The 22,042-nt window shown below is 41.3% G+C and overlaps 3 protein-coding genes across 10 annotated transcripts; 2 read left to right on the top strand and 1 right to left on the bottom strand.

The window, feature by feature from the left end:
- The first annotated feature begins 49 nt into the window (after nucleotides 1–49).
- Nucleotides 50–9,874, top strand: LOC126924563 (glutamate receptor U1-like). Of its 6 annotated transcripts, none has more exons than XM_050739217.1 (13): nucleotides 50–353; nucleotides 725–910; nucleotides 2,210–2,445; nucleotides 2,516–2,620; nucleotides 3,015–3,094; nucleotides 3,179–3,484; nucleotides 3,901–4,007; nucleotides 5,496–5,666; nucleotides 5,886–6,127; nucleotides 6,447–6,661; nucleotides 7,169–7,425; nucleotides 7,489–7,561; nucleotides 9,505–9,874. In XM_050739217.1, exons 2-13 carry the CDS (start codon nucleotides 846–848, stop codon nucleotides 9,667–9,669), a joined length of 2,022 nt encoding a protein of 673 aa, XP_050595174.1. In that variant the 5' UTR covers nucleotides 50–353; nucleotides 725–845; the 3' UTR covers nucleotides 9,670–9,874. The 6 variants fall into 6 exon arrangements, with proteins under 6 accessions (XP_050595174.1, XP_050595170.1, XP_050595172.1 ...); XM_050739213.1 differs by having other exon boundaries at nucleotides 644–910; XM_050739215.1 differs by having other exon boundaries at nucleotides 644–910; nucleotides 1,491–2,445.
- LOC126924570 (uncharacterized) lies at nucleotides 9,702–15,555 on the top strand. 3 transcript variants are annotated; one of them, XM_050739235.1, is made up of 8 exons: nucleotides 9,702–10,622; nucleotides 10,716–10,836; nucleotides 11,946–12,200; nucleotides 13,363–13,524; nucleotides 13,592–13,804; nucleotides 14,031–14,203; nucleotides 14,358–14,562; nucleotides 15,298–15,555. In XM_050739235.1, exons 1-7 carry the CDS (start codon nucleotides 9,853–9,855, stop codon nucleotides 14,545–14,547), a joined length of 1,884 nt encoding a protein of 627 aa, XP_050595192.1. In that variant the 5' UTR covers nucleotides 9,702–9,852; the 3' UTR covers nucleotides 14,548–14,562; nucleotides 15,298–15,555. The 3 variants fall into 3 exon arrangements, with proteins under 3 accessions (XP_050595192.1, XP_050595193.1, XP_050595191.1); XM_050739236.1 differs by having other exon boundaries at nucleotides 15,288–15,555; XM_050739234.1 differs by lacking the exon at nucleotides 15,298–15,555 and having other exon boundaries at nucleotides 14,358–14,825.
- LOC126924565 (transferrin) lies at nucleotides 14,811–20,883 on the bottom strand. The gene is made up of 9 exons (XM_050739219.1): nucleotides 20,623–20,883; nucleotides 19,874–20,103; nucleotides 19,082–19,385; nucleotides 18,057–18,397; nucleotides 17,110–17,360; nucleotides 16,705–16,940; nucleotides 16,007–16,286; nucleotides 15,356–15,656; nucleotides 14,811–14,988 (listed from the first exon to the last, which is right to left on the bottom strand). The coding sequence occupies exons 1-9, from the start codon at nucleotides 20,708–20,710 to the stop codon at nucleotides 14,899–14,901; spliced, it is 2,121 nt and encodes a 706-aa protein (XP_050595176.1). The 5' UTR covers nucleotides 20,711–20,883; the 3' UTR covers nucleotides 14,811–14,898.
- Nucleotides 20,884–22,042: the final 1,159 nt, after the last annotated feature.

Raw genomic sequence — 22,042 nt, 5'->3', positions numbered from 1 at the left:
TTGCGTCAGTCGAATATTTTTCAGTATTATTTATTGCTGTTTATCGCGTGCAAATCGACGCTTATCGCCAAATGCCAACCCTCTTGCTTGACTCACCTCGAACTACACAGCGAAATGTAGGAGGAGCGGGTGGACTGATTGCGAGCCGCGGCAATTATATCCGACATTATCGCATCATTTCGAATTTTCACAAAGAAAAATTCATGCAATTTGTTATTCATTTTTACACAAATAGTTTCCATCGCTAGTTGCCATTTTCTGCTCGTGTCCGGCACCGGACCGGATTCGGCAACGTTATTTACAATCATACTCCGCATACTTCGTCGTCTGCCTCTTAAATATCAAGGATGCAGGTAAAAAGTTTCCGAATTTCCTTATTGTAGATACAATGATCGATTATCGTGTCAAATAATCGTGTATTATGATTGAATTTTTTGAGAAGAAATTTTTTGTCAAGTCCAGTTTTTAGAAAGCGGAAAAATAATTTACCACGGTGTTATAAAATACTTGAATTTCTTCATAAACTTGTAGGATCTACATAGCATACTTACGCGTGTGGTTGAGCATATTTAGACATGTAGAGAATATTGCTCCTCTCATTTCTACGTTCCTACTGTGCCAATATTTTTGTCTCTAGCATTAGACATCTTTTTCGATGCTGCACGATTTTGAAATTTACCTTCGCTATAATTCATGCCTGCCCTGGTCGGAACGAAATGCAAAGGAGTGAAAAGAGTCCTGGACAAAGTCGATCGATCTTTTTTCTCTTCTTTCTACGAGATGTATCATTCACGTGGGAATATTGTCGGCGACCAACTCGACCTACCCCCTTGGATTTCTTTTTCATGAACGAGAATCACGAAAACGGTGGTTATGGGAAAGTCAGTGTTTGCGAAGCTGGTCAAACGTCGTAAGTAAATGAGAACCAACTTGAACGGAATAAAATATGCTATAAGAGTATCCAGACGGTTGCTCTTCTTCGACGTGATTAGTTTATGAGTTTACAAGGAAAGAAGAAAGTGATCGTCACAACTCTATATAGATCTTAACCGATATTTATTAACAATTTCATGCCAGTTTTCTTCGGTATTGTTACACACGCTTCCCAAGTCTGACTTTTTCGTCTTTTCTAACAGAATTGAAATATACAACTTCCGTAAGAAGATAACAAGTGCTACCCGTAGTCATTAATTAATCGCCAGTTTAAAAACTTGGTAGATATTATCGTATTATTATCGCAAATTTACCAAGTACTCCAAGTACCAAGTTGATAAAATTCATATATTATTTATTTACCAAACACTACCAAATCTCCGGATACTCATGTACGCCAGCGTACAGTAAGCGACACGCAGACTTTGATGGCGCGAAGATGCTACAAAGCGGAGTATCGGAATTGGAAGAGTCACTGACTCTGACGTATCGTCAGAAACGACCGTTTCGATCCACGCCATCGCGATCGATTTCTATGTAACTTTGTTGTGCTTTAGTGGACGCAACGGGCTAGGCAACTATCGCATCGGAAGAAGAGGAGGACGCAGATTAATCGAGCGTATCCGATGCGATTCGATCGACCAACTGTCAATTACCTGACAAGACGCGCAACGTGCTTCACTATCTTCGACGTTCCGCTCTCGTATGATCGAGCAATTTCATACATCACTATCTAGTTTAATTTAGATGGATGTAGGTACGTTCAGACTTGGAAATCGGGAAGGTAGAATCAGTCGCGTGACAGCTGCGAACGAGTAATCGTCGTGATACTAATCGAACGTCGGCAAACTTTGTCGCGTACGAGACAATTCTCCGGTGCGTGGGCAAACGAGTGTAAGCCAGATTTTGGCCAACAGGATAAGTACGCTGCTATTTTTCTATATCGTTGTCTTTTGCTTATGACTCAATTTTCTTACGAGTCAATTTCAATTCTGCTGCTATCCTGCTTTTTTACCCGTGGGATTCCAAAGCTAAGTGTTCATTTGATAGTAAAACTATCGCGAGTTGGATAATTCTTCATCCGTATCGCTAACTGATCGCATAATCAGTGTCAACGCAGCGAGAAATATTCCAACTGCAGATTGTTTTACTCGCAAATGAACGCAACTAAGCGATTGCGGATTTTGTCGTTAGGTGGTATCGACAAAATCCGCGATCATTTAGTTGCAATCATTGAAAAACTAATAATTTTCACTTACGCTCTTTCGGCTGCTAGAAAATTATTAACGAAGGAGGTGACCATGCTTCGGTTCAGACGGGAATTCTGTGCGACGTTGCTGCTACTGTGCGTCTCAAGGAGCACGCGCCTCTCCGCGTCTTTGGCAGACGCCGAACCTATTCTGATACGACCGCTCAAAGTCTACGAGAGTTTGATCAAGGGTGTTCACGATCACTTCAACAACACCTGCGTCATACTTTTTCACGGCACGATGAACGTGATAGAGAAGAAAGGTAAGCTGGTGATGTTTCGATGAATGTAAGAACGTAACGTCGAAGATCGAACGGTGGATGATCGTTTTAGGATTGGAAGATATAGATGGACTGTTGGCGCTCCAAAGGTACTTGAGTGGATCTCTGAACATCCGGACTGTGATTATGGATTTTAGCATGTTCAAGACTCGAGTAGGTTTACCAAGAAATGTCGGATTCGACGGATTCTGTATTTAGGAATATTCCAGTATTCTGTACTACGTATATCAGCGAAGCTGATGCGATCGAGTTTTCAACTTTTTGACTATAGCCCAGTAAAAAGACGATAAAAAGAGGAAAAATTCGGAACGGACGATTTCTTGCATTTTTGTTATATCTGCTATCAAAACGTATATTTTCAATCATTTACCGAAAAATATTTGAAAAAAGAAAAAGGAAGACACTCGTCTTGTATCTTTTAATGAATTCAAAAACCTCAACACTGATCAGCTTTTTAAGGTCAATGTGTTCGCTAGTTCGTGAGCCTCGATATTCGCTATTTAATGCCTTGTGACGTAACTCAATCGGCTATCGCGTCTCATTTCAGGTAGGAAAGACTTATCATCACATCAAAAGGCCGTTGTTCGTGTTATTGAACGATCTCGACGAGATCAGGGAGCAATTCACTTCGGTGAGTGAAAATAAAGACAGGTAAGAGGAAATACCAGAGAAAAGAAACGGAGATCGTCGACGAATCCAAACGAAACGATAACAGGTTTCCAAATGGATCACGATGTCTTATCCGACGTGGTTGCTGTTCCTGAGGGACGGCACTAAATTCGACGAATTTTTGTCGAACGTCTACGTACCGTTTAACTGCATCCTGATGGTGACTCAGAGAGACTCGAAGGGAACAGGTGAGATTGTCCGGGACGTGTACCAAATCAGCAAGGAGGATAATCTGAGATCGATGAATTTTGGCGAGTGGAATGCGAGAGAAGGATTCCAGGGACCTCAGCTTGGATTATATCAACGTAGAAACGATCTAAATGGACGCAACATACGAGTGGTTTCCGTTCACGTGAGTTACAGCGATCGTTCGTACACAGGTTGTACGGTTGCGCATAAAAGAAAGTTTAAAACTGATACGGTATGAATTTCAGTAATTATCGCGTTAAAAGCTTTTTATCGTATTGCTAATAGTCAGCTGTTCTGTGGCATGTACAAATTTTGTATATATACAATCATGTATTATACATAAACATATATACTACGTTATATTAATTTACCGGTCTTATTAAATAGAAATCCAGTTTGTAAAATTATGGTGTCTTTCCATACTTACTTTATAAACTTTCTTTTGCCAGCCATTGTATTTTATTGATTTAATTTAATCTAACACCACTACTTGCTTTCTGCAAGTGTCTCGATACTTACATAAGAATAGAAATATCTGAGGAGCTATCGATCGGTATTGATGAACTGTTTCACTGGCAGGATCCTCCGGTTTCGCGGATCATTCGCGATAAAGCTGGTCAGCCTTCTAGGATCGGCGGTTTCTTCGGTGAAGTGATTCAACTGCTGAAAGAAGGAATGAATTGCACGTTAGTATAGCGTTTACAGAAACTATACCGATTACGATATACAGTGAGATTCGATTCAATTATCGTAGAAAACTTTCACGAATATAGGGTAATTATGGGAGTGTTGCTGTTACAAAATTTGGGAAATTTGTATCACGTTCGAATTTTCTAATGGAAAATTATTTTAAGATATACTACTATTATACTACTGTTACTTTCATCGAAACAAATTTTAATTACAATACGCATAATATTTAGAAAATTGGAACTAAGAATCTTCTTTTTCAGGGAGAGACGCCTCCCTCCTAATGAAACGTTACGTTTCGTACGACACGCATCGTTAATACATTCAAAAAAGGTTTCTTAAGCGTTCGCGAACCATTGTACCATGTGACCATTGATCAAGCGTTTCCATCGGTTTGCTTTCGTTCATCTTTTCAAGTTCGTCTCTTCGTCCTCGTCGCAAGAGCATGCTACGTCGTGGCTTCTTGTCTTTTTCTTTCTGACACTCGTCGCGTCTTCTTCTTGCTCGGCTTTCCTCTTGAGGGCACGTCGAAGTTCTCTCAGCTGCCTGGCCGTTTCCTTTCGAAAGTATTCGTCTTGATTAGCGGCCGATCTCTCTTCGAACCATTCTCTCTTCCGGCCGTCACCGCTTCGTCGATATCTTTCGTAAAAATATCGCCGCGGTGTCGCGGCTGTGTTGCGTAACACCATCGCGCATCTATTATACGACATTTAATGGGCAAAATAAATTTCTGTAGCTGAAATAAATTTAGAAATGAATAAAAAGAATGTCTAGTAACAACGAGTAAGTAGTAAATATCAGATGTAAAGTTACTGCTATCTCTTCTCAAGATTTTCTCGCGTTATGTTGTGAAAAATGGTTAAATCAATTTTTCTTGAATTTTACGCGCATGCAACTACGTACGGTAAGGAATTTCTTCTTGGGCTAACGGGTTCTAGACATTTCGATGCGAAGCCTCGTAGCATGCTCTCCGTGTTCGACGATTCCGTAGCCCTTCTTCTTCCTCTTCTTCCTCTTACCCTTTCTCGTTTGTCAAACAGACAGTCCATCGTGTACGAAGATCGCGATATCGGACTCGATTTGTCGACAACTTCGCGAGGGAGGTGACTCTCGAAGATTTAAATTGAGCTTCGTCCGACGTTAGAGCATGATCAAGCAAGCTTGAATTCAAGCAGCTTGACAAACCCACTTTACCTCTGTGAATCCGTAATTTACTTCGGTCGTTGCTTGAATTTTAAGTCGCTCGAATTCGAATAATTCGACTAATCTCGATGAGGTCCTAGGTCCATTTGTACGCGAGTGGTGTAATTTACGAAATCGTTCGTCGCATATTCCAAAGCGTTAATCTATGGAGAGTTAATACATAAATGAAAAAGAGTATACTTCGATATAAGACTTAATACATGTACGAATGAGAAAGAGTGGTATTCATTTGCATATTTTATGTCTCTTTCAAATGACTCGCGCGACACCGAGGGTCTCAGGTTTACCTACATGGAGGCTAGCTCATGGGGTACCCGATTACCAAATGGCACGTGGACAGGTTCGATCAGAATGTTGGTAGAAGACAAGGCAGATCTCGCGGCAACCGAGCTGATGATGTCGTCCGACAGACTGGAGGCCATTAAATTTACCACTCCCGTCTACTCGACCAAGTAAGTCAAGAGTCAGCAGTTTTCTTCTATTATTGCTATTACTATCGTTTATGGCTAGCGATGCATGAAAGTCTGCAACCTGATGGTCATTAACAGTCATTTTTTACCTCCGCCTGCAAGCAACAGAACCAAGAAATCAATCCTGCAATTTCCCTAACAACTTACCGCATGCAACGTATCGGATCAGACGTATCTCTTGCTTGCCTCCTTTTCATTTAGATGCCGCGCATACATCAGGAGACCGGACACAACAGCAGTGAAATGGAACACGTACTTGGCACCATTTGCATTCAACGTTTGGAACGCGATCGGTCTAACCGTCGTGGTAGTGGCGCTGACGATCACCGGGATCGATGCTCTCTCGAGAAAAGTGAATTGGTTTCCGGTTGATCTCAGGTCCAATTCCAGGTCTACCTTATCCGAGATTCTCTTCTTCGTATTTGGTGCGTTCTGTGGACAGGGTGAGTGATAGCCCAATCGAATTTGGCAAATTTGATTAGTTACAAGCGAAGAAGCCACCTAAGGAAACCTACGAGTTAATTTTTATTAAACAAAGTTAAACTTATTTTTATTAAACTATTTACTATGTTCAAAAGTATTTGCTTCGTTGCACACGAATGTACATACGAAACCGTTTCCGCTAAGGCTAAATTAAACGGTGCTAGCTTATACTCTTCCAACTATATTCCCGAAAATATGAATTTGCATAAAAATCGGTCTAGTTTAAATACTTTGGTAATGTCGAAGGACGGGGAGAATTAATTTCGAATTTGTGAACAGGCATGGAACCGTCTCCTTTGGATCCCACGCGACTGGTGCATCTGAACGTTCACTTGACAGGCGTGGTGGTGCTTGCAGCTTATTCGGCAGCGTTAATCAGCTTCTTGGCCATAAAGACGTTTGTGATGCCATTTACCACGATGGAGGGTTTGCTGAAAGATGGTACCTATCGATTTGCCGTGGTTGGTGATTCGGCCGATTACAGTTTCTTCCAGGTAAGAGATCTTCTACATCCACCATCCGCCATCAACTACAACGCGTCCCAATTATTCAATTCGAACGATCAATACTCCTCGTGATATAGATTCGCGACGATTTCCCATTCGTATTGTATATAATCTATGATAAATAAATTTTTTCTACAAATTCATAATGTTATAAGTGTACCTAAAGAAATGCGATCTAATTGAGAGATTTGCTTCATCCTTCAAATATTATAATTCAAAGTTTCCCTGGGAAAACTGCATATTTCATTTAACGCTCTATATGTTTTTGCACGTTAAAATTTGTTTATAAGCGCGGAAAAGCTTAATTACAACGAATCGATATATTCCAATAACAATATACCGATCGAAAGTCAAATAATATTCCTATTGATAAACGTTTAAATGGATATCGTTAAAGAATATTATGATCGTTGGATTTCAATAATTTACAAAGGTACGAGTAGTTTGGCAATTTACTCTGAAAATATTTCGCTGGTTTTTCTCGGGCACAAACAGAACACCAGTGACACCGTGCTCACGGTCATGTTCGAGGAGCTGTTGGCCAGGGAACTTGATCTGCCGGTAAACTATTTGGACGGTTTGAATCGTGTTTGTCAGGAGAAGAAATACGCTTTCATGACGCTGGATAATATGGCCACCGTGCTGCAAGGAAAAGTCGAGTGCGCGGTAGAACCTCTGGATGCGATAATGCAGACTACGATAGCTATGGCAGTCCCGATTCACAGTCCTTATCGTGGCATTATCGACACCAAGTGAGTCAAACATAGTGTTGCGTCGTTCTTTTTTCTCTCTTATCGGCGGCTTTTCCTTCGTAGCATTCTTCTGCTACGGGATAGCGGCATCCTTCAGCGGCTGCTTAAGCTCGAATGGTCGAGCCAAGTGCGTTGGGTGAGTCATTGTGAACTATCTTAAAATATGCATACTTGCAATTACACACATACATGTAGGGAAACTGTATGCGAGTGTGTGTATGTGTCAGTACAGATGACATGGAAAGAAAATAAGAAAAAGAATTGAACGTGTAACCAATCAATTAAAAAATTATTTCGTCGAGTGCCGAGGAGTATCGTCAAGAACATCTGTTATAATTAATCATAAGTTTCGTTTCAACAATATACATTTGATCGATGTAATCGATTAGCACCTATCAGTTTGTAGAGGTTGTTTAGTCGTGTTCAACTCACGTCGGTGTTACCAATTTGTAGGGGTTTATGCGTAGAGGATGATTGGTCGGTGAGGTTTAATGGACGAGATTGCTCGTTGTTGAAACCGTTGAATATATTTAAAATGATAAATTAGTATACAAATAACGTTGGCAAAGACGATCGCACTGACCGATTTGCTAAGACGGTGTATAGGTCGCAAAATAGGATCGCTAAGGACTCATTAATTAGATCGCTGATAATTCGTTGATAACCGGTTGATAAGTGATCGACAATTGACTGTAACTTTATTTATACTCGTCGGTGAAGAGTCGAAAAATTTAAATTCGTCTTTATTCGACGGTTGCACGTAGCGGCGACATTGTTTTGCTCGGAGCGTATTTGTTCTTACATTACGTGTATTCTAACGATCTTGATACTCCGAGGCAAAACAACAACATGATTCGAATTGTTCTGTAGCTCATGTGCCGCTCCATCAACCATCATATTCGTTGAATTTGGTTTACAAAGCCTTTTTTTCTTTTGTTGTACATACGGTCGTACGACTTCTCTCGTCGTTTTCGTGTGCGGTTGTGAAAGTTCGGCATCTGCGGGTTCGTCGTTTCGACGCGGGGTAAAGCGTCGACCGCTTGCTGTCAAACCCGTGCAGATGTTGCGCGACATCTTCGATATGCGGCGGTGGATACCTGTCGATACGAAGCAGGCGTTCAACACGCGATCGCCGCAGTGTCGTAGGCTTCCGTTCTTCTTTGGTATGACGCGCAGAGGTGATGCCCATGGACTATTACTGGCCGCATCACTCCTTGCTCGGTCATCGTCTCGAATCTCGCCTTCAACTGCTCGAGTCGAGCGGAGGCGAGGCGTCGAGGTTCGTTGAAGACGGATGGGCCTGGCATGGTTTTCGATACGAAGTACCGCACTGTGTCGTATTTTGTCGCTATCGAACGAGTGGACGAGTCGCGTCCGAAAATTCGACGAGAAGTCGCTGATACGTCGACTCACTGACGATTGCTTTGCTCGATACAGCCTCTGTCGTGTCCGTGTGTCGTGTTGTCGATAGGTCGCTGGTCTCGTCGCTGTGGTGTAGTAGCTCGTAGTGGCTTAAGAAGTCCACGCCGATGAAAGGCGTGCTAACGTCCGCCACCGTGAAACGCCGTTTCGTGTTCGTCGTGGTGGTAGGTCCCATTTCTGATTCCAGGTGCCTGGGCAACGGCACTTCTTCGCGCGGCCCTGGAACGTCGCGTGGAAGTAACAGAGGTCGGGCTGTTGCGATTCGGGTGCCTTCCGTAGGTGTTGTCGGCCACCTTGATCAGGGTCCGCTTATTTATACCGGTCGGGGGAGAGTCGGAAAATTCAAATTCGTCTTTGTTCGACGGTTGCACGTAGCGGCGACATTGTTTTGCTCGGAGCTTATTTGTTCTTACATTACGTGTATCCTAACGATCTTGATACTCCGAGGCAAAACAACAACATGATTTGAATTATTCTCTAGCTCGTGTGCCCGTGTGGAATCGCACTCGATTCCACATAAATAGTTTCTAACAGTTTTCGATTACTTTCGTGAACCACTGTGTGTTCACTTTGCCAAGGTATAAACCTTGTAGACACGATATAAACGATATAAACGATAGTACCGAATCGAGCATAACGATCTTCTTGGAATTTCAGGCAAAATCCGGCTGGTCTTCGGTAGAACTGGAAGACGCAGTGCCTCTACTTCTCTTTTTGATCTCGTCTTATCTAGTCACCTGTTTGGTGTTATTAGTCGAACGAATAGTGTGTCGCAATCGGGAGCAACGATCTCGCAGCGATCAACGGTTTACAGGAAATTAATCAGACGGATATTTATCGGACCGTGCGCGAATCGTCCTCTCGTGCCGACGCGTTATCAAATTAATACGCAAATATAAACAAAGCCACAGTTGTGCGCGTTTCCCCGTAACGGTTGGATGAGATCGAACAGAAAACAGTTTCTGAGAAGAAATTCTGAGAATATTTTGCAGAAAATCGGCATAGATGGCTCACGTGGGGCAAAACGCGCGCTTCTTAAAAACGAAGATCCCGTCTAAGGAAACTTTACCATCGAGTGAAAAGGAAAACGTGGCAACCGGTAAAAAGAAACCATCGATCTCGCGCGACACGCGTCTCGCTTTAGCTTCGAACGAAGAACGAAGAAAGGGAACAGCTTTGAAAAACGAAGATAGTCGAGTGAGCCGCGAGCTTGAACGAAACCCGCGTGCGAAAAGAACACCGTTTCGTGTACATTTCGACGAGAAAAATGTCGCTTCGAAGTCGAGTGGCGCTTCGAGGCCGAATTTCGCTCCGATGCCGAATTTCGCTCCGAGGTTGAGTTTCACTCCGAGGGTAAATCCCAATTCGAAACGAATATTGCGTCGCTTGAAAATCGAGTCGAAAGTCGCGCCATCCTACGGAAAAAATGATTCTAAACGGGTAAACGAGACAACGAGCCCTCCTGTTCGTCGAATTGAATCAAAAAAGATTGAAATTTCGAACAAATTGTTTGGAAAAATACACTCGGTAGAGGAGTCACGAATAGACAAACAGCTTCCGCCGTCTAAGATACCCCGTCGCAGATCTCGTTCCGTTCAACCGGTGCGAACCGTCACGCGTACAACGTCGCAACGTTCATCTTCGGCCGATTGGCGCGAGAAAAGTTTTGGATTCGGCTCGGTTAATAAATGCACGACTCTAAATAAACCAGCATCGAGGCCAATAGCAAAAGTAACTGTAGCTCTAAGGTCGAGAAACAAGATCAGCGACAATAGGTACGACTATGCGATTTTTCTATTTTTTTTTTTTTTTTTGCTCGATACGTTACGCGTTCACGTTTTATGGACGCGTGCTTTTATTTCTGACAGAAAACAAATTTCCACCAATTCACCGAAGATCGCTCGAGGAAAGGAAACGTCGCTGATTATAAAAACAACGACGCCTGCCGACGGATCATTGCTACCGCCACCGCCAAAGACTCCTATCAAGGTAGACAATCTTTAAACGTTTTTTTCAAATAACTCACCTGTCCGATCGGAATGGAACTTGCCGTCAATGATCGAACGTACAAAATCTCAGTTTTGGTCATGTTCGTGTTCGCAAGATACGGACGGTTGCGCGCAACTCGAGACACAGTCGATTTAACCCTTTCGCTTCGGCAGTCCAGTCCAGTCCAACCCCGAAGTACCGTCACTGAAATGCGTACAGTGTGCGTGGTTGCTGTATATACATTATCCTAAGTCTTAAATAACAATAATTCTCGTAAGAACCGTATATGAAATATCGTTTCACTGTCAATGGATTTAACAGATTTTTAAGCACGAAACGGTATACGATCGTTTGAATGTTCGAAATATATCGCGTAAGACGTTTCGATGAACAACACGGTTTCAACGCTAACTTTTAAGAAGTGAAATCCAATATATGAACAAAGTCAACAGAAAATATTCTGTCGATAACGAAAACGTATATTATTGACTACAGATGGCATTGGTGTATGCCCGATATATGGGCTGCCGAACCCAGGTAGCCGTCTATATGCGGCGCTCGTACCTACAGGTCATTTCGTGGATGTCATCTATAAGGGACGCTCGTACCTACAAGTTATTTCGCAGGCGCCGCGTATAAGCGGCACCTGAAGCGAAAGGGTTCAACGTAAAAAGACGAGTTAAGGGAGCAAAGTGGCGCTCTTTTACGTGAATTTTTATTTCCGAAAAAATTGTTTGAGTGTATATACGTTCGATCGTATTCGTACATAATTAATTCGTACATAATTTTTGTTATTTAAATACCTATAATTTATACTTATACACATGAACGATATATTAAAAGGTCGAAATTTTGCTCTCAACATCTGCACAATTTCTTCGCGTTTCCTGGTGCGTCTTCACAATGGCACGTTATTTCTCACCCTCGATTTTTCCTGTCCATTTACATTTCGACCCTTCGTCTCTCCCTACCCCACTCATCCCTTAATCCCTTTCCCTTAATCGGTTATCGTTACTATTCGGATATGTACTCACTTTCCAACTCTCAGAAATACCCTCGATCTAAAAAATTCAATTTATTCGTCTACTATTTTTAATCTAAATTTGAAGGTGGTGATTCGACGGAGCAAGTATACCACAAGCGCATCTAACAAGGGCGAGCTACTGGAACGTCGAAACGATTTCAAAGAAGAGATCGATCCTTTTCCCGCTGAATTACTGTATCATGCAGAATATCACGATGAACTGCCGATGATCGAGAGCGAAAGGGAGCAAAAAGCACCGCAATTGTCGCGTAATTTCTTAACGAGGCACATCAACGCGGAGCAGAGGAGGCTGGTCGTCATTTTTATAATACGTCTAGGAGTGAGTAGAAGGAAAAAAAGAAAAATGGCGTAGTCGTCGAATGCACGTGTACTCCTCTCGTTTGTCCTTTTCTAAACTATCTTAAGCACAGCGACAGCGTCGTTGTTCGTCTTCCGGCGAGTAATAATTTGATAATGAAATAATTTAAAAAACGACAAGAACAGAGAAGATGGTGTATTCGATGATTCTGCCGATTTTTCCATAACCTATGAACGAACACGTGGTCATACTAATGCTACGTAGTACCTTTACCTTGAAACGTTGACCGCCACTGTAGTCATCACGGTGGTCGTTACTCAATTTTGTAGAATGAGAAATTTGAAAAACTGGGAGACAATTTAGTTAGATATAATTTATAACATTATCAGAAAAAAGTATATAAAAAGCAAATATAATAACATTTGATAATATTTTGGAAAAACTAAATGTTATAATATAATACGGCGGCTCTTAACTTTTTGTTTATCGCTTTAAATAATTTTCTCTCTCTGTTCTATATTTCCTTTTATTATATTTATATCGAGTGAAATTCTGAAAACCCGTCAAAATCTAAACCCGTAAAATATGCCAAATATGCATAATCAGAAGATGCGTTAACTACCGCGTTCATCAACGTCCTTTCTGAAGAGAAAACATTCGTTACAAATAAATAAATACACATAGTACGTATTTTTTAATCTAATAATATAATAATAGCTTGCATGTGTGAGAACTTCGCGGCCACGTGCCGAACGTTCGCGGACTACAAGTTAAGAACCGATGGTGTAGTACGTATTTCGATCTATCGCGATTTCTAGAGCAAATAACATAAAATTTGAGTGGCAGTCAACGTCTTATCGAGCGCTACCCTCGTACTAGGATCTTCCTCGGCACGTCAGACGATCTTCCACGATCTCCCTCTAACATGATTGTTCCCATTATCTGCATTCTTATTCTTTCTTGAACAATAAAAACTCCTTACTTCCTCTCGGCTACGAATCAATATCGAAATTACAAAATCACCTAATCCAGACATACCATGTCGTTTCCATTTTATCTTCACGTGTCTTCGTTAAAACGTCTTGGTTTTATTCTAATAGAAACAACTCTGTGTAGCATTGCTTCCGGTAATTGACGTCTTGCACGTTACACGTACAATGACAAATCTCGTTGTTGTTGGTAGATACACTGTCGATATCCGTCGCGCATTGTGTATCAATCGGTGAAGCTGTTCGACGCCGTTATGGACAAGCTTTCCATGGATACGACGTTGATCCAAATGTACGCGTTGGCCAGTTTGTGGATCGTGCTCAAGAGGCAAGAGAAATTTCACAAGATTCCGTCGGTAAGCGAATGGGACTATTCCTCGCAAACATTTGTTTTTATTTGACGCTTTGGTGGTTTATTCGCAGGCTCCGAAGATGGTGTCCCTCGCCAATGATCTTTACATAGGAAGAGAGGACTTGTTGATCGATTGCGAGAGGAAGATCTTGAGAATTCTTGATTTTAACATCACGTTCGCCGACACGTTTAGCCTTTTTACGCATCATTTCATCAGCTGCGAGCGTTACCTCGACGTATCCGAGGAAACTGGATTCTTTCTATACAATTGCGGCTGCTACATGGTGAAGATCTTTTCTTATTACTATTTAGTTTCTCATTTATTCGATCCTTAAGTTGATTTTATCAGGCCCTTTATGGCTCTATGCAGCTTTAAATGGAATTTTACTTAACACGTAATAGCAAGTCATAACTTGTAACCGAGATTATAACAGTTATTTCTTGCTCCGAATCGTAGACGGTAAATCTGACAAATATACGCATATTGTATTCTCTTCGTGAATGTTTCAGATCGATATCACGCTTCTGGACGAGCAATTTTGTAAAGTATCCGCAAGATTGATCAGCGTAACGGTATTAGAGTTGGTGCTCGGTATCGGTTTGGACGTCGCAAGAGACAATACTATACCCCGATGGTTGTTCTGGAGAGGTTTACTCTCCGCCGCCCTTAATTCGCCTCAAAGGTTAACATCGCTTCTTTTTCTTTCCTGTAGATAACGTACATCGTGCTTTCTTATACGGCACAACTCCATTTATCCGAACTTGTCGAGAGAGAGAATAATTTATACAATTGGAGTTGCACGTACAAATAATATAATATCAGGCGATTATTTTCAGGTTAGAAGACAAGGAGATCGATTCACTTCGTGTTGTAATATTACGGCGCGTGTTAGATTCGGAAATTCAGCAGGACAGTTTCAATGTGGTATACAGAAAATACACTCGCAGCAGATACGGTCGGATATCGGAACCTTTCCTGCAGCAGGTTGCCAGGATACCTGCCGCAGAAACTATTTTTGATCCGTAGAATTGATTTTTATTGGTAAGACTGATCTTTACTTATTTTTAATTGCCACTTTGATTATTCTTTTTAATCATTTTGATTATATTTCGAATTTAATTGTATATTTATTTATTTCATTTTATATATGGTCCTCGCTTATCGGCGTAGGACTACCGGCTTTACATTGTTCTCGATTCTGATGATTTTGTCATGATTTTGTTTCATATTTGTAACTTTCTGGTACAAAGAGGAGAAATGCAGATTGTTGTTAAAACCAATAAAATGAATTATTTGCTATGCTATTTTATTGTATCGTTAAATATACAGCGTCGCGTCCATTTGAAACCAGCGACGAGGAATAGTGTCTCTCAAGCTTCATGCTATGCCGTAAGTTTGTCGCGTTTGTTGCCAATCGTTCCACTTGTTCCACGTTTTGTTCACCGATACGAGACCCTTTGCCTCGTCCTGAAATCGAGAAAGTTCAAGATTGGTTAGATTCTTCTCCTAGCGTAGAATTACTACGTAAGACTCTACGTACTCTCGATTGTGTCGTAAACGTTTTGCCAACAGCACACGGGTGAAATTGTACAAAATTCTAGCGCTTGTTTCTTAGCTCCCGTATTTTCTTTCGCTCGCTACCTTTCACATGCTTTCATACGGATTTTATAAAAGCGTCGTTTTCACGCTACCGAACGAGTACTCTGACTCGTCGTGGGAGAAATTACGCGAACAAAAAATTACGAAATAAAATATTTAACTTTAAGGAATTTTCAGTTCTACATAAAACGATTATCGTCGATTTTTGGGAGAAAAGAGGAGGAAAGCTCATTACCCTGAACAGTATGTTCGATCGGCCGGACCAAGAGCCGAACATGTGCAGAAGATCGGGCCGCTTCGAGTACAGGCCACTGGCAGCTAATATACCATGAGTGAGCTCTTCCAAAGCGTTCGGAGTTTTAGCAGCCGAGCTGACGATCAGCCTTGGTGGCTCCAGTCCTAAGTTGCATGTCTGCCATTCGCTAATAGCAGCGCGTCCACCATTCGGGCAAAGTAACTCTATCTTTGAGGAATCGGCGTCGCTCAAAGCTGGCGATGGCAGGAATGCGACGTCTCCCTTGCCTTCTAACAAGCAACTAAGTGTGATAGAAAAAAGAAGAAAAAATGAAAAACGGGAATTATAAATTGTAAATCAAAGCAACGTATTCGCCACGGTAGTAAATATTTCACGATGTAAATATTAAATTCGCAATGAAATTTTATGCCCCACGTTGTATGTATTTTTGTTGATAACGGCGTGAAAATTTGTACATTTCTAGCATTTTTACCACGGTGAATTTTATTTATATCCCATGACGACACTCTCGCTCGAAAACGTTAGGATATCTTCTTCTTCGAAGAAACATTTGATATTTGATATTTCGTGTAGATTATGAATTTTAAAATGACACGTATTCTATGCACGTTTGGGAGTTTATCGACTTACGCGAGAGCTCCCTTGCCGCCGATGTACGCTTCCTCGTTATTTGGCTTGCATTTGCTCGCTTCTCGGATTCGATCGTCTTTGCTCGCCGAGTTTCCAACGCACTGTTGACACAGCGTCGACTCGATCGGCGCTCCAGGGGCACAGGATGCGGTGAAGAAATTTGCCAGATCGTCCTCCGAGGATATAAACTTTTTGTGTTTCAATACGTGCGACGGTGCTGTCCAACCGGCAAAGTTACCCTTGTATCCACTGTGGCAAGATTTCTTGCCCTTCAAATCCTCTGAAATCAATTTACAAACGACAATGGGTACAGCCGATTATCTTATCGCATAGATCGATACTATGTCACGTGTTATATCTTCCTATATTTTACTCCTGTATGCGTATCTCATACGCGTATCATGATTCACGATACGTTACTATATTATTATTACAGCATTGTTATTCCTAATCCATTAAAAAATTTCTCATTCGATTCGGCGATGATAGCGAAGTATCAAAATTGAACGGATCTGTAACTTTTAACCTATTGTCCGATGAAAGGATGAATTCTTTTTCTATTATTATATTCAAAAACCGAATTGTTTATTCGATAATATTTTCCATTCATACTGCGTATATAAAACAGAGATTTTTGAGAAACGGCGCTTTTTAAGATCGAATGATATTAGCCGGGAATAACGCTTCCTATTTCTTACCAATTTTGTTTATCGAAGAAGATTTCTTGATAACTGCCACTGCTGCTCTCTCGCTGAGGTCTGTGGAACCTGGGCCGTACGATTCCGCGATTATGGGGATCGTGTTAAAGTTTTTGATCGCATGAGAGGCCCAACCTCCTTCGACAACCAATAATTCCGCATTACCTATCTTGATGGCTTTCAAGCAGTCGTCTTGACTCTTTTCGAGCACACACTCGAACTTTGGCCTGACATCTCTGATGAAAAACGAAAATGAACAACGATAAATCCTCCAATTACCCTATTTCAGATGAAAATGATAAAATTCGAGGATCGACAGCGTTAATATTCTACGATTCACCGATTTTACCGATATTATCAGTCGATAAATTATCGTGTAAGAGCAGAAGAGCGAACATGATTTACCTCGAGTACGCTGCTTTCGCAAGAGCGTTGCACTTGTCAAGACCGTTTTCGGACCAGACGCACCATCGAGCACTTTTGTCTGTAGCTCCTGAGTTTCTTTCGATCACATCAAGATATTTTGCGTCTTTTAAGTGGTTCGCGGGCAATACGGGTGACGCGGGGACTGCTAAAGTTTTTTCGTCCAGTAGCATGATGTCTTTCCACCAAGCTGCCTTTTCTTCCTCTCCTAGTTTACCAAGATCCGTCAATTCCTGCATGATCGACAATGTGTTCAAATATTAACCAACGAGATTTGTCGAGGAAGAAGAAAAATACAAAGAAGAAGAAGAAGAAGAAAGAAAGCTTCCCATGAAAGGAACCCCTACAGAGAAATATTTCTGGTTAGCCACTGATATACTAATACTTTGAGTAGTGTATTACGATTAATATCGAAGGTTCTGGTAGCTTAAAAACTGATCGTAGTAGATTTCATTGATCGGACCAAAGCATTACCGAGAAAGTATTCGGTAGTTGTGAGTACTCTTGAATGCCTTTTCAACGTTATACTTCTTAGTAGATCTCAGTAAGTTTTTTTTATAAAGGAAAAAGGTAAGAACGAGCAGAAAAAAGCTACTGAAAATTACTAAAAAATATAATACCGAAGAGGTACTCGATATTATCGACTGTTAGTACTTCCTCGGTAATGATTTGGTATCCCACTGCTAGGTTTCAGTCACGAGCCACGAGTTTTAATAACTTAGAAATATGAGCCAGGGATACTCTTATCCGCTACTGGTCATTACTGATCACTACTAAATCCCAGCAGTATTTACGATTATCAGAATCCAATATTACAACACTTAGAATCAGTACTGATCAGTTAGCAATATACATATTCTTTTGCAAGGCAAAGAATGGAAAGAAAAAAAGAAAAAAGAAGAGGGAAATTAAAAAAAGTAAAAAGGAACCTTTTGAATCGCTTCTACGTCATTCACTGCGTTGTTGGTCATGTATCCTTGCCAAGGTCTGGCAGCCCAGGTACAAGGTTTCGTGGTTGCGTCTATCGGTACTTTGCTACCGTCCGGGCAGAAGTATCGGTAGTCAGCAGGATTTTCTGAGGTCGGGACTGCAGGTGTCATGCCGACTGGCAAGCCGAAGAAGCGTTTCACGTAGATCACCTTCGTCCAGGCTACCTCACCACCATTATGCGCGAGACATCGCAACGCGCCCTCGTATCCAGAGTAAATGTCCGGGTAGTCGCAAACTTCCGGTTTCTCGCAAAGAGCGCACATGTTCGAATAGGTTTCCTCTGAAAAATCGAACGCAAACGTGGTCAGTCGAGGAATGAATATACAGTGACTGCAAAAAGTATACACAGTTGTATTAATTATAGCATTTATGTAATGCTTAATTGGGTTCAAGTAGACTAAATTTCGTGTCATTTAGTAGTACTTTCATGTAAGTATACAAAATCGATACCGTGAAAATAAAGAGCCTACTAGAAAAAGAACACTTTAGCATAATAATAAGAATATGTACAGATATTTTTTGTAGCCACTTTAACAGTGCGATACGTGTACGCGACATCAGGTTAATACCGTCGAAGTACAATGAGCGGCGAAAGTATCCGAGTATTTATTATGAATATGTTACATAAAATCTTCTGAAATTTCATTAATGCTGTAACGAGATACGACTGTCATGATTATATCGATAGAAAAATGTATACCCCATGATACTCGTTAGCTATTGTTTGAAACTAGCTGCAACAGCATGCGATGAAAAGTTTCTCGTTTGTCGCTTTGTTAGAAAAATTTACCAAATGTCCAGCTGGATAAATTGTAAAGCACAAATTAAAAAAAAAAAAAAAAAAATTGTCGCTTCAGCGAGGGCTCAGCTACGGTTTTAGATAGATGGCGACTTTAAATAGAATTGGTTCCATGTTACTATGGGTATTACCGTTATCGTTGTCGCTGTAGTCGAAGAAACTTACTAAGTCTGCGGTTGATCGCTGGATCCGGAGACCAGGTGCCGACCAAACATCCCTTGGAGAACAGAGAACTCAATGCACGTAGCTCGTTCTCGCGCGCTGAATATTCTGGATCGTGTAGATTGTTCAGTACTCCCATGTCAGTGAGTTTGGTGATCGGAATTTTGTAACCAACGTTACGGCCCACACCGGTGTGGCAAGACTTTAATCCACGCAAACCTTGCACGTTGTCGATGTTCAGGTCCTTGTGTATCACGGCCACAGCTTCGTAACGATACGGTGCGTGTGGCTCCTCCTTCGTTCTCACCTGATTTGATGCATGCGAAATGTCAAATTTCCTGCCTGATTCCGATGATTTCGAAATACATTTGTAAAAACTCGACATTCTGAACAATTTTTTCCTCTCACGAAAATGTTGGACTCTCTTACTTCCGAGATATTCGTAAAGAACTCTCGGATCGCTACAGTGAGTTTCGGCTATAATTTAAACATCTACGAAGTTGGATAGGAGGTGACTTTCCTACAACTTTACCAATTCCAATTCTATTTTTCCGATAGAAGATTAATAGTAGACTGTGAATTTTTATGCAAATTCCAATATGTTTTTACGAATACAATTAAAGAAATAGACAATCGCTTTACTTATTAAAAACTATAACGATTTACAATGTACAATAAATGTTGTACACAAATTGTTCACGGAACTAATATACGCTATCTTCGTAAAATAAATTAAAGAAATCCTGCATCGATTCTTATTGTACGTTTACGAATCATAAATTAAAATTTTCTCACCTGTTCGACGATGTTGTAGCCGGCTTTCTCCTGCAGGTGGTTGTTCTTCGCCACCAGGTACATATCTTCCGGATCAACAGCTACCACATCGGCCTCCTTTTTACCAACCCTTTCGATGCACTCGTATCGATCGCGACCAGAGATGCACGAGATTGGAATTCCCTTGACAGCTGAGTCTTTGATCATATCCGCGCATTCTTTCCAGTACACCTCGGGGACGCATATTGTAACTGCAAAAATAAATAATCATAAGAAATTGCCACTTTGTAAACGAAGACACAACCGACGTCCAATAAGATAAAATGCATGTTCTATTTCATATTAAAAAAAACATTTTTTTATTTTTCTAATTCTTTTAACACGAAGTTCGCAAACACCCGTACGCACTTGCAATGCTATAGGAGATTAACAGAAATTCTTTTGGATACCACGGACTTTTATGCATCTGTAAGGCACTCGAAAGTGTAAAATTGCACAGAACGCACATAATATGGAAAAATAGAATTTTTTTTTTGTTATTTTAGAACGTTCAAAGCGCTTTCCGTAGCACTTGGCAGGCAAAACAAGCTTCCACCGAGATTCTACATTTTTAATAATATTCTCAAAGATACGAATACGCATAAAAATTCGCGATCTATCTACGACTACCTATAGCTACATTGCGCGTATTTTGCTTTTCGGATGTTTGCGTTTCATTCTTGGGAAAGACAGTTGATTAGAACCTGTTGTAACCGTATTCTCATACTTACAGATTCGTTCAGAAGGATGAGCGGTGGTAAGAAGTATCACGTTCGCGAGGAACGTGAGAGCCGCGAGGGCAGAACGACGGAACATCATAGCCGTCAGCGTACACAAATTATCTCGAGTAAAACGTCAAGAGAAGAGAATATAATATCGAACGTAAGAAAGATGCGCAATCGGATAGAAAAACCGAAGACACGATAAACTGTTGCGAGATTCTACGAGCTGCTTTGAGAGCCTGCACAGCCCGTTTATATAGAGGAGCGCCTTTTTCCTCGTCTTGTGTTCTCGCGTAATACCTGCGATCTGGAGGGAGTAATCAGAGACGGAGATAGATGATCGCGGCGTTGCTATAACACTTTCTCTCTCTTTCTCCGTCTGTTTCTGTTCTTCCCTTTTTCTCTTCCCCTCGCCGAAGCAAGTATTCGCGGGCACATTTGCATAGCGCGAGTTCGCGCGCACAGGTAGCCACGGGATTTCGAACACTTCGAATCTGGATCTCACAGCGAAGAGAAGCACGTCCGATCCAGTAACCAGAGATTTCGTATCATCGTCAAGACGGATAAAAAATAAACGTAAAACGAATAATCGTCGAAACCGTTCAATCGCATTTCGTTTGCCTGACGAGAAATACTCGCTGATTCGATTTTGCATCATGTTTTTGGCAAGCCAACTTGTTACTTTTAATAGCTCGTCGGAGTCGAATTCGGAATCTTTTAGCTTTCGCGATTGATCAAAGATAAAGGTTGCGTTTAGTCGGACAAGAGAGAACGATAACAAGTCGATGACTTTTCTGTTCAATTGTCTTTATCTCGAGAAAGATGCGGTCGGTTAAAGTGGCATCAAATAACCATGAGCCTACTGTAATGTAATTTAACTGATAATACAAGTAAGTATTAATCGTTTGTATAACCATGCATATTTTAATTTGTACGTGTTAAATTACATTTGCTTCCGACCCTGTCAAAACCTCCGAAACGTACTAAAATTTTAAAAGTTCATAAAGAATCAATAAAAGAAATTTATCTAGACACCGATCTAACGGCTCTAAAGCTTCGAATCTCCGTGATCTTGGAAAACTTCGCTTCGTTGTTGATATTTGAACGTCTCATTGCTATCCAATCTGTGTCTGTTTGACCCCCCTGCAGTTTCCTGCACCCCTATAAAAATCCATGCTTTTCTTGTTTTCGCGAAGCGTATGTTTTACAAGGCGATACGGTTTACGAGCTAATCGACGACGGTCGAGGATAGCTAGCAGTTGCGGTCAACGATGTACCATGATTGGTCGATTGCGACGCGGTATGTTTTCGAATGAATGCGTGATTCCCCTCGCGTCAAGGTTACGACGACCCACCGAGAGTCTCTACATCCTTTCGCGACGAGACGCATCGAGTTTGATCGATGCGAAAATGCGAAAACATCTGCCTT

The sequence above is a fragment of the Bombus affinis genome, chromosome 14 (assembly GCF_024516045.1).
Source record: "Bombus affinis isolate iyBomAffi1 chromosome 14, iyBomAffi1.2, whole genome shotgun sequence".
Classification (NCBI taxonomy): domain Eukaryota; kingdom Metazoa; phylum Arthropoda; class Insecta; order Hymenoptera; family Apidae; genus Bombus; species Bombus affinis.
The sequence above is the reverse complement of the archived record's forward strand: the minus strand, read 5'-3'. Positions and strand labels throughout refer to the sequence as shown.

Excerpts from the sequence above, each read along its gene's own strand:
- LOC126924563 (XM_050739213.1), top strand. The coding sequence starts at position 717 with ATGCAAAGGAGTGAAAAGAGTCCTGGACAAAGTCGATCGATCTTTTTT. Across the intron at positions 911-2,209 it reads TGCGAAGCTGGTCAAACGTC|AAAATTATTAACGAAGGAGG; the intron begins GTAAGTAAATGA and ends TTCGGCTGCTAG. Across the intron at positions 7,426-7,488 it reads CGTGGCATTATCGACACCAA|CATTCTTCTGCTACGGGATA; the intron begins GTGAGTCAAACA and ends TTTCCTTCGTAG.
- LOC126924570 (XM_050739235.1), top strand. The coding sequence starts at position 9,853 with ATGGCTCACGTGGGGCAAAACGCGCGCTTCTTAAAAACGAAGATCCCG. Across the intron at positions 10,623-10,715 it reads AACAAGATCAGCGACAATAG|AAAACAAATTTCCACCAATT; the intron begins GTACGACTATGC and ends TATTTCTGACAG. Across the intron at positions 10,837-11,945 it reads CGCCAAAGACTCCTATCAAG|GTGGTGATTCGACGGAGCAA; the intron begins GTAGACAATCTT and ends CTAAATTTGAAG.
- LOC126924565 (XM_050739219.1), bottom strand. The coding sequence starts at position 20,710 with ATGATGTTCCGTCGTTCTGCCCTCGCGGCTCTCACGTTCCTCGCGAAC. Across the intron at positions 20,104-20,622 it reads TCATCCTTCTGAACGAATCT|TTACAATATGCGTCCCCGAG; the intron begins GTAAGTATGAGA and ends TTATTTTTGCAG. Across the intron at positions 17,361-18,056 it reads ACGTAGAAGCGATTCAAAAG|GAATTGACGGATCTTGGTAA; the intron begins GTTCCTTTTTAC and ends TCGATCATGCAG.